The sequence below is a fragment of the Euleptes europaea genome, chromosome 19, assembly GCF_029931775.1.
Source record: "Euleptes europaea isolate rEulEur1 chromosome 19, rEulEur1.hap1, whole genome shotgun sequence".
Lineage (NCBI taxonomy): Eukaryota > Metazoa > Chordata > Lepidosauria > Squamata > Sphaerodactylidae > Euleptes > Euleptes europaea.
In genome coordinates this window covers 40,600,976-40,620,230 of record NC_079330.1, presented here as the reverse complement: position 1 = coordinate 40,620,230, position 19,255 = coordinate 40,600,976, and the positions used below count along the sequence as shown (strand labels likewise).

At 48.3% G+C, this 19,255-nt stretch overlaps 1 protein-coding gene across 1 annotated transcript in view; it reads right to left on the bottom strand.

Moving 5' to 3' along the window:
* Window positions 1-503: 503 nt before the first annotated feature.
* The window catches only part of CALN1 (calneuron 1), a 204,463-nt gene continuing 185,711 nt past the window's right edge, over window positions 504-19,255 (bottom strand). The window contains exons 5-6 of the mRNA XM_056865300.1: window positions 2,315-2,468; window positions 504-878 (exon numbers count right to left, since the gene is read on the bottom strand). Coding sequence (XP_056721278.1) covers window positions 751-878; window positions 2,315-2,468 — 282 coding nt within the window. The 3' untranslated portion in view covers window positions 504-750. The remainder of the gene's footprint in view (window positions 879-2,314; window positions 2,469-19,255) is intronic.

The window sequence follows — 19,255 nt, the reverse complement described above, 5'->3', positions numbered from 1 at the left end:
TCAAGGAGTCCCCTGACCTGACCCAATACAGCACAAGTTTGGGGTGTAGGAAGACTTTGCACTGGCCTCTCAACAAATCCAGCATTAACCTCTGATGGAAAAGTAAACGGGTGATAATAAAAAACAGGCACAGCCTTATGTTTAACATATGAGCAAAAAAATACTGCCCCCTGAATAAATTCCCCCTTGAACATTTTGCCCAGGCACCCCATCCCCAAACATTTCCCTTCAAGGCCAGAAAGGCAAATTAAAAACCTGTCGCCAACACTGAAGGTAGGTGAAGTTGAACACATGGTGCTTTTAGCTTGCTGTGGCTATGTGGATATCGATTTCCCGAGAAAGTCAGGCCATTAGAAGTTGGTTCTTGACACTGTCCTGGCCTATAAGACAAACTAACCACACTCAGTTTGTGCTGTCAAGTTTTCCTGGAGGATACAGAGAATCCTCCCCTCCCTTTTACTGTCACCACGATGAAGAAGTCATTCAGGGCTCTTACAGTTTTTTTTATTGCATTAAGAAACAAAAAACCATTAAAGCATTAAGTCAGCCCTTATATATCCCTGCCAAGAGAATAGAGTTGATTTACAAGACACTGTAAGCCTTAAGGTCCTCTGCTGGTCCATTCTTCTTTGCCGTCTCTCTCTTTCTCTCATGTGCGGTTTTTGATTTTGCCCATTTAAAGTTGATCCGGGAGAAAGATCACCTGGCAGCATGCGCATGCATGGATAGTTTTGATTCACAGTGTTATGGCTACTCCATGCCACTTCGGAGGATCTGATTGGCTGCAATTAACATGACGCTGATAATAAAGGCCATAGCAAAAGCGCATATTAAGCTCTTCCGTACACATGTCTGTCTGTTCTGTTTCTGGGAATGCACTAGAAGCAAGAGAAAAAGCATTTACAAAATATTATATAGCAAGTCTTTAAAAGATCTGTAACCTACCTTTCCACCATGCTCAAAGCAGTTATTTCTAGGCTGTCTCATACCAGCATGTAACTGAGTCTTTCTGTTCATTTGTGTACCCCCCGCCCCCAATTTCCAAAGTTCATATTGATCAAAGCCTGAAAAAAGAGCAATCTTGATGTGATTCATACATTTGGGTTGGGTTTTACCAATGCACAGGAGAGTTTGTGCATAGCAGTAAAACAGAGAAGCAGCAGAAGAAGAGAGTTCTTATACCCTGCTTTTCTCTACCTTAATGAGTCTCAAAGCAGCTTACAATCAAATCCCTTCTTCTCCCCACAACAAACACCTTGTGAGGTAGTTGGGGCTGAGAGAGTTCTGAGAGAACTGTGATTGGCTCAAGGTCACCCAGCAGGCTTCATGTGGAGGAACGGGGAATCGAACCTGGTTCTCCAGATTATAGAGTCTGCCATTCTTAACCACTATATCATACTGCAAATGATCTGAAGGAACTGAAAACTGCATCAAACATTTCAATTCTACCATCAAACTTACAAAGCCTCCCAGGTAACCTGGAGGATCAGCAGAATGGGGCCATAGAACAATAAAGTAGTGATACAGGGGAATTTTCATTCCCTACTTCTCAGATAGGGGAGGGTTTCTAGTTTTTTTGCTGGGCGCCTTGTAAAGGGCGTGTGACGACATGCCATGCCCAAGCCCCTGCATCCAGCATGGGAGGAGCCTTAGAGTCTGCCTTCACTAGAAACAGACCTTGATAGGATTATACTGCTGTGAGCTGATTGCTTTCGGTTCAAGTGGACAATTTTTTGCTTCCAAGTGAGCTGCTTTATATCTACTGCTCCATATTGGATAAAGGCACAGTCCCCTCCCCCCATCCACCCCACACTGCTCAGAAATGTAGTATTTCTTGGACAATCTATAGTTTCTGGCATTGGGAATCATTCTAAAGGCCATCACAATGCTTGGCTAGCAGAACTCAAAGCCTGAGGACCATCCAAAGGAAGGGTATATATTGGAAGGATGGGTTGGAGCAGAGCTCGCCCCGTAAGACTAAGCACAGAGTAGACTAACCCTGATCCTTAGGTAACTGGAGAGGACTAATCATGGCTGCTGCTTGGGGGTGGCATGTCGCATCAGTCCCACTTGTCTCCAGGCATAGTCATGGGTCAACACAAAGTACACTTCAGGAAACTCCATTTAACTCCCATTGGCCAGCCATCGACATCCTCACAGTTCTTTAACAGCTCATGTCCCCTGTGTCCCTTCTGTGTTCGTTCGTAATTTCAGCTCTAGGAGTATCTGTGAATGCAGAAACCAAGAACTGCATACACAGAATGAGGCAGCAGAACTGCTTTCCCACATAGTAAAGAAGCCCCCCCCCCCTCACCTTCAAACTCTGTCTGACAGTTGCCGGAGTTCTCGTTTAAGCTCTCCTCTTCGTTGATGATGATGTTTTCAATGTCTTTCATCGTTAGGTGATCCTGAAACGCATGGTAGAGGATGTGTTTTAGCTCCTCCAACGTTATCCGTTGCATGTCAAACTGAAGAGGAAATCGGGGAGAGGAGAGTCAGCAATACACTTTGTTCTCTTAATGGAAGCACATATGGAATAAGTATTTTTTTTTAAATAAGTGCAGTTTCGACTTGAAAATCCCTGTTTCTATTTTGCTTTCTCCTTATGAGAAATGAACCAATACCTTTTTTGCATCATTTTTTATTTCTAAGTATTTTTCTTGTAAAATGTATATATTTTCCATCATCATCATCATCGCCACCATCATCACATTGTCCTCAGACATGCGGAATCTCAGAATTTACGCTGTGTGGACGTATCACCCTTTTTGTTGTCACTTAATTGTTTTCTATTGATGTAATACCATTTTTATGCACTTCATCATGTGTATTGTGTCATGCTTATTCAGATTTCTTTTTAAAAAACACTTTAACGATAAAGTTTAAAGATATATACAATAAAAATAATAAGTAAGCCAACATCCCCAAATCAGTAAAAACTACATGAAATTAACTACCAATTTCTACACTTTGCTGCAAGATCCGTCCGTGGCACACCCCTCAACTATAATAAATCTAATCTGAAATTATCTCTGTTTTGCTGGTAGGTTGTCAGTTTCACCAGTGTGAAGGTTTCATCAGCCAGTCATGAAGATTTTTAGGTAGATCAACTACACAATGTAACAGTACCAGCTCTGGTTTATAGGGAGTATCTCTCTCCAGTCTGACTGATGTAATTTCTATCACTTGTTTCAAATAATTTGTTGACCATTTACATATCCATTATATGCGGGGAAAATCTGCCTTACCTCACAAAACCAGCACTTATTACTCTACACTCCATAGATCTTTGCTAGCCTGAAAGAGATTAGATACCATCAGATTTTCTCTATAAGAAAGGTTCCATAGTCTTATTCAGACTGCTGTAATCCCAGTCCTAGTGTCAGCCCTGACCTCGATGGCCCCAGGCTAGCCCAATCACGTCAGATCTCAGAAGCTCAGCAAGGTTGTCCCTGGTTAGTATTTGGATGGGCAACTTCCAAGGAATACCAGGGTTGTGACATGGAAGCAGGCAATGGCCTGCTCATGCCCTGAAACCCCTATGGGGTTCTAGCTGCATGAGGTTGCTGCTCTGAGGAGTCTTGTTTCAGTATTTAACGTTTTAGTCTAGTTGTACTTGCTTTTCTTTTCTTTTCTCTCTCTCTCTTCTTTTTCCTTCTGATATTCTTTTGAGATTTTTTGGTGTTTTGGTATTTAGATTCAGTTTTGAAAGTGGCTGACCTTGATCAGTTCGAACAGCCACTCCCCTCTCGCTCTCTGAAACACTGAACATAGCTATTACTATCTGGGCTGGTGGCGGCCGCTGCTTTTCATTTATGTTCCTTTTAAATTTATTTTATCCCTTGTGAGTAATGCCGCTGAACATTAGTGTTTCTTGTAAATTATATTATCTTGGTTGTTTCAACCTTGAACCAACAGGCAGTATTTGCAACACTGAACCTACCTTACAGTAATAGGTGCTTTGGTTACTCCCGTAGCTTAAGTCTAGAGTATTTCATTTCATTTCATTTCATGGTGTGTGTGTGTGTGTGTGTGTGTGTGTGTGTGTGTGTCGTCATTAGCCTGGTTAGCAAGCCCCAGCTCTGTATTAAACCTATTCAACTGCTAGTTGTAATATGACAAATTAGGAGTTTAGGAGTTTAATGTTATTTGTGTGCTGTTGTACCAATTTTAAATTTGTTTTTATTCGTGAACTGGAAATTTAAAATTTATATAGATAATGGGAAAGAAACAGGGTTATCCATTTAAAGATGTTCCCACCCCTTGCACTAAACAAAGTAAAATGGAAGACTTCTTTTCAGAGGGACAAATAGATATCCTTTCCTTTCCTTTTATCCCTTAGAAGCTCTTCGATCAATTGATCTTGAGCAGCATATATCTAGTGTTGGAGGGATATAAGGACTGAAACAAATCTTGCCACTGACAATGTAGCCTTGGGGTCCCTGTCGCTTAGTAAAAAAGGCATTATGTCAGTCACAGAGGCATTGGATTTGTATATTAAAAGGGGGGAAATATAGTGCGATCGAAGTTCCTCATAAAAGCGGCATTCCAAAAGGGCATGGGCTAATGAGTCTATAGAGCCAGAAGAGCAAGGGCAGATCCTGTCTGAGTATGGTATATTCAGAATTCTGCCCTGCATTACCATAGAAGGGTTAGCATTCAATCTAGCCAAGCAAAAAGCTCTACAGAGACGAGGAGTTGTCAGATAATATGTATAGGCAGGCAGACCACGTGGAGGGGGTATTCCGAAGAACTGGGATGAACAGACGCGACGAGCACGAAAAGTAGTGCTGTTATAATCGAGCTCTTTAATGCACTTTTTAATTTTGGCAAAAGCTTCAGTTTTCCCAAGATCTGATATCATATCCTGCGAGAAGCCCAGCAACGGCAGTTTCTCATCTAAGATTTTTTGCCATGAGGATTTGAAAGGGTCATGCTTCAGAGAAGCTAGGAACCCCTCAGTGCTAATGCACAGTTTAAGGTGGAGTTTAAAGGCGGCCAACCACGCCCTAGCTTCAAGTGACATTTGGCCAAACTCGGAACGAAGAGTAACGCCAGCAACACATCGAGGGGCATTTAGGAGTTTTCGTAAGAACTGAAGCAGATTCATTGATGACTGTAATCCAGATGGCAACACCAAAGAGGATAATTGGGGTAATTTCCAGGTTAAAAACCTGAATAGCCCCTGGAATATATTTGCCACCTTTGGTGTGAAAAAAATTGACAATAGCACCAACCCCAGGTTTAATTTTGTTGGACACTGCTTTTTGATGGGCATTCCAATTTAGGTTACGGGAAAAAAGAATGCCAAGGTAAACAAAGTCCTTGACTTGGTCAACCTCAAAGCCATCTAATACCCAGCGAAAAAGAGGCAATTTTCTCCTCTTGGTGAAGATCATAATCTTAGATTTATGATGGTTTATTTTAAGACCTTCCCTAGAGCAGTACTCAGAAAAAGTTTGCAAAGATCTTTTCAAACCAATTCTTGTGCGGGACAGGAGAACTGCATCGTCAGCATAGAGTAGAATCGGGGTGGAATGGCTTGCAAGCTTTGGGGGGTGGCAAAACTCTGAGAAATTGGTTGCCATATCATTCAGGTATAGATTAAACAAGAGAGGAGCAAGGAGGCAACCTTGTCTAACTCCCTTGGCCAGTTCAAAAGGCTCGGTTAGTTCTCCTTGGTTGCCACAGCGAACCTGAGCTGTGAGGTCAGTATGAAATTGCTGAATAAGCCATAGTAACCTCCTATCCATAGTAGAATGTGATAGTTTCAACCATAGCCTCTCCCTCGGGATGGTATCAAAAGCTCCCTTAAGATCCATAAAACCCGCATAAAGGGTGCCATTTCGGGGGGAGGAATATTTCTCGGCTAGATGGGAGAGCACTAAACAGTGGTCCATGACAGACCAACCCCTTCTGAAGCCAATCTGTTCCCAGCCAAGGATGTCATTACTCTCAACCCAGTCCAACAGCCTCTTTAATAAGTAGGAGGAATACAATTTGCCTAAGCAAGACAAAAGGCTGATTGGACGATAACAGCTTGGGTCAGAGCGCTGACCTTTTTTAAAGATTGGGACGATAATGGTATGTCTCCAAGATTTTGGAATAGCTCCTGATGCATTAATTTGTGTGAATACAGGAACAAGAATGTTGGCCCACCATTCGCTGTTGACTTTAAAAAGTTCGTAGGGAATTAGATCAGGACCTGGGGCTTTGCCTGAGTGTAGGCGATCAATGAGCGGTTTAATGTCCTTAGGAGACACATCTGGCCAGGAATTCAGCAAAATAGAAGGTGCTACAGGTATAAGACCCTGGTTTTCCACAGAGTAGGAGAAGAGGCTCTTGAAGTAAGCTACCCAGACCGAAGACGGGATACATGCAGGAACTCTGACATAGCCATTACTTAAAGAAGTCGCAGTCCGCCAGAAAGTTGAATTATCATTGTTGTTTATAGCTGTAATCAAGCTCCTCCAATTTTTATATAGGGCCTCTTTTTTCCTCCAGTTTACCAAGTCCTTGTAGTTCTTTTTAATAGTTAACAATTCCTTCAATACTGAAATAGTGTTGTTCCTTCTGAATTCTCTGTTTCCTGGTTATTGCTCGTTTGAGTAGTCTACACTCGTGGTTAAACCAAGAATTTCATTTGTATAGAGCGTGCAAGCTTGAGGTGATTTCTTTAGTAAATAGAGGTTTAAATAAATCAATTAATCTGAAAAAAAAAACATTTAAGACAGTAGCTGCAGACTCTTGCTCAAGGAGGGCAGCTTTCAACGAAGTCACCTCCAAAAGCTGCATTTTGCCATGCACCAAGGAATCAAGCTCAGGGCTCCAGTAAACACGAGCTAGGGCTTTTTGGGATTGGTGCAATATTTGATGGTAGGATGGTATTAAGTGTGGAACACATAATTGGTTGATTGAAAGAGAGATAGGGAGATGGTCACTGCCCATGTAATCGCAGACTTCCATATTACTGATTAGAGGTAAGAGATCTAATGAAACCAGAAAATAATCGATAACACTGGCACCATTTTGGTTAAAAAAAGTGAAATCTCCATTAGGGTCGATCTGTGATTGCCCATTTACTATTATTAGGTTCCTCTGAATAGCGAATTGGGCCAGACTTAAGCCGGAAGAATTGATTACCGAGTCCCTGGAAGTTCTAGTATACCATAGGGAACTCAGGAAAGATTAATCAAAATTCCCTATAAGATTTTGGAAGAGAGTATTATCATCCGGCCCTATTCGTGCGTTAAAATCACCAGCCATAAGAATTGGAATAGTTGGGTGGTTGTTTTTGATGTCATCAAATAGTTCTCCCAGACGGGCCCAGTTTCGTGCAGTATTACTTGATCTAGCAGGAGGAATATAAACAGAGAATAAAATAAGTGAAGAAAAAGTCAGATTTACTCTAACTGCTAGCACCAACTCTTCAGCCAAAAGAAGGTCAATTGAGCTTATGCTTAAAGAAGTGGAGATAAAGCATGCTAGTCCTGCACGAGGGCAACCCACAGAGCACAAATAGATATCAGCACTTGTCAGAGGGACAAATAGATATCAGCACTTGACTGAGGAGTCAGGGGGCTCTCTTTAAACCCTAATTCACAACACTCACAATTAGATGCAGGTCTGAAGGAATCATCTAATCTTAGTGATCTTTTCTAAACCCCTTTGCTGGTTTAAGAGAGCAGAGCTGGATAGGACAGAAATTTTGTATTATCTATCCAAGCAAACAGTATTAATTGCCCAGATGCTTGCTAAGATCTAGGAAAAAATTATCTGATAATTCAGTACTGGCAGAGGGAGCCATGGGTTAGCCCAAGTATTCATTTAAATAGAAAGCCACCTTTTAGAAATTGTCCATCAAATGCATCAGGAGGGGGAGCAACTGGAAATTATCCCTCTGGTTTAGCTCACCACTTTTGTCAGGTAGTGCTGGACATTCATCCTTATCAAGGACAATATATTAACTGGCTTCTGAAATGGCATGCTAAGCAACATCTAGCTTTCTTACTGAATAAACCACGTATTGACCCCCCCCCAAGATTACCTAATCTTATTTTGGCTAAAAGTAACTTTCTTTGAGCATATGGAATAACCCCCTGAAGTACCTCTGTGATTCAGTAATTAAACCATTGCTACCATCAAAACGCCCTATCCCTGAAAAGAGGGCCTGTCAAAATAACGTAGCTAAGTTTAGCAATAAAGATGAATCATGTAAGGGTTCATGTTTGTTTGAAGGTCAGGAGAAGGGGCTCAGTGAGAAGGAGAAAAAGAAATGGAATTTATCTGTTAAAAATGAAAAAGAAACTAAAGAAATAGCTGGATTTATTCCAACTATTGACCCTACTAACAATCTAGCGGGCAGATTTCAGGATTTAGTTGCTACTTAAACTTTAGACTCCATTGAAGCAAACTTGCTTTCATTTTTTTCCATACTTGACTTACAAGAACTGGTAAAGGTAAAGGTCCCCTGTGCAAGCACCGGGTCATTCCTGATGCATGGGATGACGTCACATCCCAATGTTTACTAGGCAGACTTTGTTTTATGGGGTGATTTGCCAGTGCCTTCACCAGTCATCTTCCCTTTACCCCCAGCAAGCTGGGTACTCATTTTACCGACCTCGGAAAGATGGAAGGCTGAGTCAACCTTGAGCCGGCTACCTGAAACCAACTTCTGTCGGAATCGAATTCAGGTTGTGAACAGAGCTTGGACTGCAGTACTGCAGCATGGCGGCCAATGTGTGAGAGTCTGTACGCCTTGCCTTGGGTAGGCCTTTGCCTTGTATGTTTCCCCCCCCTCCCTGGACTCGTAAAAGCAGTCCAGGCCTCTTGACTTTCCTTGGTTCAGGCGCAGCGTCTGACGGGCCCCAAGTTGGAATGTCTCTTCCCTCTTCCCACGTCCCTCCCTTGCTCTCACTGACTCCCTTCCACCACTGTGGCCTTGGTGGGTAGATAGTACTAACAAGCTCTGAGTTCTTTGATGTTTTGTACCATGCACAATTATCTCGTAGATTCCCATAACATACGTTTGACATTTGCTTCCCTGTAGGGGTTACAATTCTGTCTTTGTGAAACTGTATTCACTTGCAACTTTACCAGTGTAAGGCCTGTACTACTTGAAGCTTCCAATAAAGTTCCTTGTTTCTGCATGACAGTCTGAGCAAGTGATTTTATGGAGTTTGCACAGGAAGGTTGGGAACCCTCACATTAAGTTGCAAGTCTTTGCCTCATTGTCCTGCTCCTGTACCGTTCTTGGACAGCTATGGCAGGCAAGGGGGATGACGACGACAAGAAGGACGACGCTGTGCCCAAACAGCCCGACCTGGGCCCATCGGATGGAAAGTCGACTGGGAAGACGCCCAGTGGAGCTGACTCAGGATCGGGTTTGGGTGCAAAGCCCAAGCCCTCCCGTTTGGAGACCTGGCTGGAATCTTTCCGGCATTGGTCGCTCCCACAGAGCGACGCGCAGTCAAGACGGACTGTGGTTCACGGGTTGGGGTTCGAGGACGATCCCGCCCGAAAGGAAGCCCTGCTGCTTCACCAGATGGATGAGGAGCGGCAGCGCTGGCAGAAAGAGCGCCAGGAGTTACTGGACCGGATGGATGCCATGAACGCAGTGATGCTGGACATGGCCCAAGCCATGGACGACCTGAAGGTTCAGACTCCACCCATGGCTCCGCCGGACGGAGGGCAACAGCCGGGCCAACCCGTGGCCCCCGCACCTCCCATCCGTCCCGCTCCACCGGCCCGCCGAGGTCTGAAGATCACGTACGACGGGTCGAGTGACCAGCTGACGTTTTTTATGGTGCAAGTGGACATTTTTATGCGTGAACAGGCCCGGACTTTTACCTCGGAAGAATCCCGGGTCCAATATGTGGCGTCCCTCCTACTAGGTGAGGTGGCCGCCTGGATGGTACAGCAGTATGAGCTCCGCTCCCCGGTCTTGCGAAGTCTCGATGACTTCATGATCGCCCTTCGACACCGTTTCGAGGACCCGCATTTGGGTGAGCGAGCAAAGACTGCCTTGCAACAACTGCGCCAAGGGACTAAATCTGTCACGCAGTATGCAAGCGAATTTCAGTCGCTCTCGAGTCGCATTTTGGACTGGAGTGAAGCTACCAGGGTGCAGTGTTTCCACGAAGGTTTGAACCCGGAATTGCAACACTGGGCTTTCATGCAAGGTAACCCTCCCGATGTTGAAGGGTGGGTTCGTCAGGCCGCTGACATCGAAAACCGAAAGCAACTGCTGCTCCTGTCCCGACAACGCACCGGACGGGAGACCAAGACCCGTGGAGACAGGCCTGGCGGTCCGAAGGACTCTCGTCCCCCCTCGGGGGGAGGACCCTCCGTGACCGAACGCCGCAAACGCTTTGAGAGCGGGGTCTGTCTCGTTTGCAGGGGGAAAGGACACTTTGCTTCTCAATGCCCTTCACGACCCGGACGTCCGGGACCGTCTCGTCCGGTAACGACCGAACCTGAGAAGCCCCCTCCCGAGGGGCAACCTCGCCGCCGGAGTGGCGCACCGAGCCGACGGAGCACACCCTCGGCCTTGCACGCACGCGCCGAGGTCGAAGCCTCGGGCTCTTCCGGCCCATCGGGGCCACGGATTACAAATGAAGCCTTTGACTCATCGGAGTCACGGATTACAGATACCGCAGCTGCTTCCTCCAGCGAGGAGGAAGACTGGGACGTGCCGGCAAAAAACGCCGTCGGTCTGCTGTAAAGGGGGCTCCTCAGCAGACCGCTCCGAACGTTGTGCAAGGAGCTCCACTGATGGTAAGCGCTCAGGAAGACAATGTGTATGTAAAAATCAATCTCTCACTGCCTAAAGGGGGGCCCACATTAGAATTTACGGCCCTAGTTGACTCGGGTTGTGCCCGCACCCTGATAAGTGAAGAGACTGCCCGACAATTGTGCGTTAAGCGAAAGCGGCTACCTGAACCCATCCGCTTTTCCCAGATGGATGGCAGTGACTTTAAAAAAGGACCTGTAACTCACCGCACTGCCGCGGTCGTCATGGCTATAGGGGAGCATTGGGAACGACTTTATTTTACCATCGCCCCCATCACCGCACCCGTTGTGTTAGGGATGAATTGGTTGCTGGGGCACAATCCCTCCATAGACTAGGTTGAGCAGACGCTCACCTTTCCCCGCAACCCATGTGAACTTCATGATAAAGACCAGGTACTGCACACTCCCGCAGCCACCCTCGTAGGGGCCCCTTCTATCGGGCTTCCACTGCCCCAGCTTCCCAAAGAGTATTCCCAGTTTGCCGATGTGTTTGACGTGCAGGAATGCGACGAACTGCTCCCCCACCGGGAAACGGACTGTGCTATTGAGATAGTGGGGGATGGCAAATTGTCCAAGGGGAAGGTCTACCCCATGAGTCCTAATGAAAAGGCGGTGTTGCGAGACTATTTGGACACCAATTTGGCGCGGGTCTTTATCCGCCCGTCTAAGGCTCCATACTCAGCCCCCGCCTTCTTTGTCAAGAAAAAGACGGGAGACTTAAGACTGTGTATTGATTTCCGTAGACTGAATGCTGTCACTCAGTCTAATGCATACCCCTCCCTCTCATTTCAGACCTTTTCGCACAATTGAAAGAGGGCCGAATCTTCACCAAATTGGATTTGGTGGAGGCTTACCACCGAGTCCGCATACGAGAAGGGGACGAACCAAAGACTGCCTTCTCCAGTTGTTTTGGAATGTTTTAGTATTTAGTGATGCCGTTCGGACTTTCGGGGGCTCCGAGTGTGTTCATGCAATTAATTAATGAAGTGCTTCATGATTTGTTGTTCCGCGGGGTGGTGGTTTCCTTGGACGATATCCTCATTTATACGAAAACCATGGAGGAGCACGTACAACTGGTGCGCGAGGTGCTGCAGCGGCTGCGCGAGCACAAACTGTTTGCTAAGGTTTCTAAATGTGATTTCCATCAACCCTCCATCGCCTTCCTGGGGTATGTGATTTCCCATCAAGGCTTAGAGATGGATCCCGAGAAGGTTCGGGCGGTAATGGAGTGGGACCCCCCCCCCCACGCGCAGACATTTACAGCAGTTTTTGGGCTTTGCTAACTTTTACCGAAACTTCATCTCTAATTTTGCCCAGGTAGCGCTCCCTCTCACTTCGCTCCTGCGCACAAAAGGGAAAGGGGCGGGAGCTGCCTTGCCTTCTGCTCGGTTGCAATGGACCTCGGACTGCCAGCAGGCTTTCGATACGCTCAAGCTGCTTTTCTCGTCCGAACCCGTCCTTGCGCACCCTGATTGTGAAAAACCTTTCGTGGTCCAGGTCGATGCCTCTGACGTCGCCATGGGGGGGCCCCTCTTGCAACGGGACGAGAACGGTCAGCTGAAACCTTGTGCCTATTTTACAAAAAAATTCTCCCAATCCGAAATCAACTGGGCCATTTGGGAGAAAGAAGCCGCTGCTGTTAAACATGCCCTCACTATTTGGAGGCATTTTCTGGAAGGGGCAGAGATCCCTTTTGAGGTTTGCAGCAATCACAAGAATCTAGAGGCCTTAAAAGGGGCTAGAAAGCTTACCGCGAAACAGATTCGTTGGGCACAGTTTTTTGCCAAATTCCGCTTTGTCCTGAAACATGTGCCAGGGAAGGACAATGCGTTAGCGGATGCTCTTTCTAGACTCCCCCAATACCGCAATGACTTTGACCGGCCGGTGGATTCCTTGTTTACCCCCGAACAGAGAGGGGAAGTCTCGGGACTTGCAGTGACCACCCGGTCCCAGTCCCACCGCCAGGATGTTCCTCCCCTCAAGGGAATCCCGGAGGCTTTTCAACAGCGGCTCCGGGACACTTCTCTGAGGGAAGCGGATCAGCAGGTTCTCCCCGCACATCTCGACCAACAGGGCTCCTTCTGGTTGCAGGGGGGTAAGCTTTATGTCCCCGAAGTGCTCCAAAAAGAGGTGCTGGGACTGGTTCACGGGGCCAAACTTGCGGGGCATTTTGGGTTTGTAAAGACTGCATTTATTGCGGCGTCAATTTTGGTGGCCAGGTATGAGGGCCGATGTGGAGTTGTACGTGCGCAGCTGCCCCATTTGCGCCACGGCCAAAAAACGGATGGGAAAGCCTCCCGGACTCTTAAAGCCTCTGGAGACCCCGACTATGCCCTGGGAAGTGATCGCCATGGATTTTATCACGGATTTGCCCCCAAGTCTGGGGAAAACTGTACTGTGGGTGATAACAGACTTATTCTCTAAACAGGTTCATTTTGTTCCTTGTGCGGGGCTACCATTGGCCCAGAAGTTGGCTAAACTGTTTATTAATCACGTGGTGAAGCATCATTCGATCCCAAGGAAGGTCCTCTCCGACAGAGGGGCCCAGTTCGTAGCCAAATTCTGGAGGGCCTTCCTGAAAGTCATGGGGGTGGAAGAGCAAGGACTCTCTTCAGCCTACCACCCCCAGACCGATGGTCAGACCGAACGTGTCAATGCTGTAGTAGAATGCTATCTAAGGTGTTATGTCAATTACCACCAGGACGATTGGGTAGACCTACTACCTTTTGCTGAATATGCCTACAATAATGCCCCCCATTCCTCCACAGGTTTCAGTCCTTTTCACGTGGTTTATGGAAAGGACTTTGGGCCCTTTGGTTCTCCTAACATCACTCCTGAACTTGAAGGGGTGCAGGAGGTCCAGGATTGGATACAAGTAGTGCAGACCACTTGGCCCTGGCTGCAGAAAAACCTGGAAAGGGCCAAGGGCAAGAACAAAGACCAGGATGATAAACATCGGTCTCTGGGGTGGGAACTCAAGGTGGGAGGGCAGGTTTACCTTTCCACAAAGAACCTACGGTCACTTCGGCCTTGCAAAAAGCTTAGTGACAAGTATGTAGGTCCTTTCCCCATCACCCGGGTGATCAATGACGTCACGGTAGAGTTGGAACTTCCCAAGTCTCTTCGAGGGGTGCATCCGGTGTTCCACATCAGCCTACTTAAACCGTACGTCGCTGCCCCTCAGTTCCACCCCCTCCCTAAGTCCGAAATTCCTACAGTTGTGGGAGGGGAATCGCATCTTGAAGTTTCTAAAGTGTTGGACTCTAAGCTGAAAAAGGGGAAACTTCTATTTGGTCTGCTGGAAGCACCTGGGGTCCGCCCAGGGTGGCTGCTCCCCATGTGGCGGCTTCCCGCCTGGTTCGAGAGTTTCACTCTGCCTATCCTGACAAGCCTCGTCCGCCCGGACTCGGGGGAGGGGGGCCTTAAGGGGGGCAGAATGTGAGGGTCTGTACGCCTTGCCTTGGGTAGGCCTTTGCCTTGTATGTCCCCCCCCCCTCCCTGGACTCGTAAAAGCAGTCCAGGCCTCTTGACTTTCCTTGGTTCAGGCGCAGCGTCTGACGGGCCCCAGGTTGGAATGTCTCTTCCCTCTTCCCACGTCCCTCCCTTTCTCTCACTGACTCACTTCCACCACTGTGGCCTTGGTGGGTAGATAGTACTAACAAGCTCTGAGTTCTTTGATGTTTTGTACCATGCACAATTATCTCGTAGATTCCCATAATATACGTTTGACATCTGCTTCCCTGTAGGGGTTATAATTCTGTCTTTGTGAAACTGTATTCACTTGCAACTTTACCAGTGTAAGGCCTGTACTACCTGAAGCTTCCAATAAAGTTCCTTGTTTCTGCATGACAGTCTGAGCAAGTGATTTTATGGATCTTGTAGGTTATCCGGGCTGTGTAACTGTGGTCTTGGAATTTTCTTTCCTGACGTTTCGCCAGCAACTGTGGCAGGCATCTTCAGAGTAGTAACACTGAAGGAGTAGTAACACTTCAGAGTAGTAACACTGAAGGACACTGTCCTTCAGTGTTACTACTCTGAAGATGCCTGCCACAGTTGCTGGCGAAACGTCAGGAAAGAAAATTCCAAGACCACGGTTACACAGCCCGGATAACCTACAAGAACCAATGAACTCTGACCGTGAAAGCCTTCGACAATATTTTGATTTTATGGAGTTTGCACAGGAAGGTTGGGAACCCTCACACAATGTTGGCAACCATGGCATCCAGGAAGGCATGGAGGCAGCGGCATGCTGAAGAGGGGAACACCTCCAGGTCGTCAGCAAGGACTCCCTGGAAGCTGGCGGTGGCCAGGGATCGCTGGGAAAGCAGCACTTTCTGCAGGACAGGGACAGCCCGCGGCTCGCAAAGAAGACCCTGGAGAGCGGGGGGCCACCTCCTTGCAGATCATCTGGATGGCTGCCCTGTCCAGGTGGAAGCAGTCCTTCATTCCCTTATCCTCACCCTTCCCTTACACTTTCCATTGGGCTGTCATCTGCCTCCTCCAGTTTTTCCTGACAAGCAACCCATCTCTGTGAGACTCCAGCACCTCGTTGCGTTTCTCTCTTAAGGAACTTTACTCCAGACATAATCAAGAGTTTAAATTTTTTATTTAAGAAAGCCAGCGAGTTCAGTGGGTCCGTTGAGACATAAGGCTAGAATGCAGACATGGGGAAACACCAGTACATTTAAAGGATTCATACAATAGGATTGATTAGTTTCAGGACACAATACAAAAGGGCCGAGTTGAGGCAGAGTTGCCTTGATGGTTTAAGTATAAGGAAACAATACAGAAGGTAACAGCCCAGGGCAGAATTCTGAATATACCATACTCCAGAGAGGATCTGCCCTTGCTCTTCTGGCTCTATAGACTCATTAGCCCATGCCCTTTTGGAATGCGAGGAATTTCGATCGCACTATATTTCCCCCCTTTTAATATACAAATCCAATGCCTCTGTGACTGACATAATGCCTTTTTTTTACTAAGCGATAGGGACCCCAGGGCTACATTGTCAGTGGCAAGATTTGTTTCAATCCTTTGTTGGATCTCCAACACTAGATATATGCTGCTCAAGATCAATTGAACAAGGAGCTTCTAAGGGATAAAAGGAGAAGGTAACAGCCGGTAACTATTCAGAACAGAATACAGAACCTTTATTGGCATTTACAGTAACAAAGCAAACAGGTAAAGCAGCTAGATATGTCAGGTTGTCTGTAAACTCCTTGCTTCGCCTTGACTTCAAGGCTGTTTGCTGGCTCAGCTGCCAAATTGCTTTGCTTAGCTTAGCTTCCCAGGGTCAGAACTCCGTGGGAGCTTGGCATTTCCAGACTGTTTCTGTAATCATGATGTGACTGTGGTTTTGAGTCTGTAATACTCCATATAACCAAGTGTACCCCCATCCCCCTCCGTTCCTGCCTTTTGATGTTTAAGCTCTGCATACCTGTCTCAATAAACCAACTCTTTTGGACTTTTGTCTCTGGGTGTGGCTATTGGATTTTGGTACAAACAAGTGCTTACATTAAGGCAGGAACCACTCTCTCTTTCACCTGCCAGACTTGAGCCCCGGAGGGTTCGCCTGGCGCTTGGATAGGAGCTGGGACGGTGCTCTCCGAGTTACCTACCTGTGGCTGGAGCCCTGTGCGGTTCGCCCGGGACCCGGGTGGGAGCAGGACCGCTCCCTGGGTGGTGGGTTCCTGCCCGGAGCCCTGGAAGGCTCCCATCCTTGGTTCCTTCTGTTGGGGACGGTGGACGACGATCCCGACCTAGCATGGGACGTTTTAGCTGAGATACATCGTACTGATGCGGAAGTCAATTGCCTGACTGGACTTGTACGGGCTCAGTGGTGTTCTCTAGCCACGACAGTTCCCTGGACGTCCGAAGTCGTGGATACCAGTGCCCGCCAAGACCTCCACACTTTGGACTGGTTGGTGGAGGACGCTCGCTTGGCAGCGGAGGATTTACAGTTGTTAACCAGCTTGTTGGCGGGACTAACCTCCAGTGACACACAGTTGGATCAGGGCCCTGCATTTGCCAGACATGGCGACTCCAGCCGCGCTGGATCCCCAGCTTTGCCAAGCGGAGGCAAAGGCGGTGGCAACACGGGTGGCTGCGCTCTTCCAGGGCAAGACGTCAGCCACGATTCCTGTGGCTGAAATCACAAAGCATCTGACCCCTGACTTCGGCGCTGGTGTGGCGGCCTTGGCGGTGCAGATCCAGCAGATCCTGGATCTTACCGACCCCTCAACTCCTCTTGACATTGGAACTGGAGGCTCTCTCACTGGTTACCACAGTCCTCGCCGCAAAGCTTGAGGCCGACCAGGCCTTGGCTGAACGCAAGAGGGCTGAAGATCAGGCGTGGGCAGTGGCGGATGCCGCGGTCAAGGCCCAGGCTGAACAGGAGGAGAAGGAACGTTTGGCCGCTGAACGGGCGCGATTCGGCACACGCCCTCGAAACACCGGGGCAGCAGCCACCACAGCAACCACCACAACAGCCAGCAGCGCCGGTGGGTCCTCCTGGTGGAGGACCCGTTGCTCCTGGCGGGGGGCCCATTGCTCCTGGCAGAGGACCTGATGCGCCCGGCGGAGGTCCCGTTTTGCCAGGTGTCCCTGCCCTACCATTGCTGCCGGGTGCACCGGGAGTACCAGGGGCACCAATTCCTGGACACCCACCTGCACCCCCAATCCCATGGAGGCAGCCCAAGTTGAAGGTTTCATATGACGGTTCGGTTGAGACCCTGCCCCGATTTCTGCATCATGTAGATAGTTACATGAGGGAGCAAAGACAATTCTTCCCCACCGAGGATAGCTGCATCCGTTTCGTTGCCTCCCTGCTAACGGGGAAAGAGGGACTGGAACTCCTGGGCATATTCCATAACAGAGCAGGCCCCCTGACTCAGCCTACGCAAGGCAATCTTGGCCTTCTCCCCTGTGAGGATCTTCCAAACGGCGTTGCAAAGCCGACATAAATGCATCCAATGATTTCAGGATTCCGGGCTCGGTCTCCATCACCGCCCATTCCACCCCTTCCTTCTCCAGCAAGCTGATCACGTACCGGACCCGGTGTCAGGCCTTGCTGTTATGTCTCTTCACAGATGCCTCTCTCAAGGATTGTTTATGTAACGATCGCATTCCTTTCTAGCCTTTGAAGCCCGTGGGAGCCTGGCTCTATAGCCGGGGTTGCCGTGCCAGCCGATACTATCTGCTATGACCTGTTTGGTCACTAGTCCTCCATATATTCTACTGTATATCCTTGCCCCCCCATTCCTGCCTTCACTTCTGCAAGCTATGATACCTGTATGTTTTCCAATAAACTCAATTTTCCTTGGATTACCTGTCTGTGGAGATTGCTTTAGGAAGTACTATGGAACAAGTGCTTACATTAAGGCAGGAATCACATTCCTCTTTCTCTTGCCTGGCTAGAGCCCTGGAGAGTTTGCCTACGTCTCAAGTACGGGCTCCCCACTTGGAATCCTGGAGGATTTATGCCACTGGGCCCTCCAACTGGGAACGTCTAATATTCCTGACGACCCTATCCTACTGCATGATGTGCTCATCAAAGCAGTGCAGACTGATGCTGAAGTCAACCGCCTAGTGGAACTTGTTCGAGTTCAGTGGCGCTGCCTAGCTGAAGTGAGGCCCTGGACGTCTGAGTACACAGATCGCAGCGCCCATCACGAACTCCTGGCCCTGCACCGACTATTGGACGAGGTGTGTGCAGCACAAGAGGACTTGGCAACCTTGACTCGTTTGTTGGCGAGGTTGACGTTGCAAGAGACACAACAAGACTCGGTTCCTATCCACCCCGACTCACCCCGAACCATGGCGGGGGTACAGATGGGGGGAACCCCGCTGTCGCTTGTTCCGGATCCTGAAGCATGCTTACTGGAGGCGCAATGAGTCGCCATCCAGACGGCGTTGCTATTCGTGGAACTATCCTCGACCACAACCTCAGTGGCCGATTTGACGTGACTGTTAACCCCGACGTTCGGGGATGGGGCAGCTGCACTAGCGGTCCAAGTACAACCGTTGCTTGGTGGGGACTCTACCCCACTCCTCGCTCTCCTAGAGCAGGAGGCCCTTCCGATTGTCACCGCGGCGGCCGCCTTGAAGCTCGAAGCCGACCAGGCACTCGCAGACCAAAAGAAGGCCGAGGAACAGTTATGAGCAGCGGATGGGCAGCGGTCAGGGCTCTGGCCGACAAGGAACAGCAATTAGCCGTCGATCGAGCGCGATTTGGATTCTCATTCAGATCCACGTTCTCCCCAACTTTTGCCCCGTCTCGCACCACACAACGCGCACGGCGCCTTGCGGAACGTCTGCCAGAATCGGACTATTCTGATGAGGAAGACTTATACGGTGACGGATCTCACTGGGCTATTGATCTTTGAGTCAGTCAATCCCGACGGATGGGGGGGGGGCTAGGGACGAAATGCATGTCTTGAGGGACCAAACTTGGGACTTGAATGAT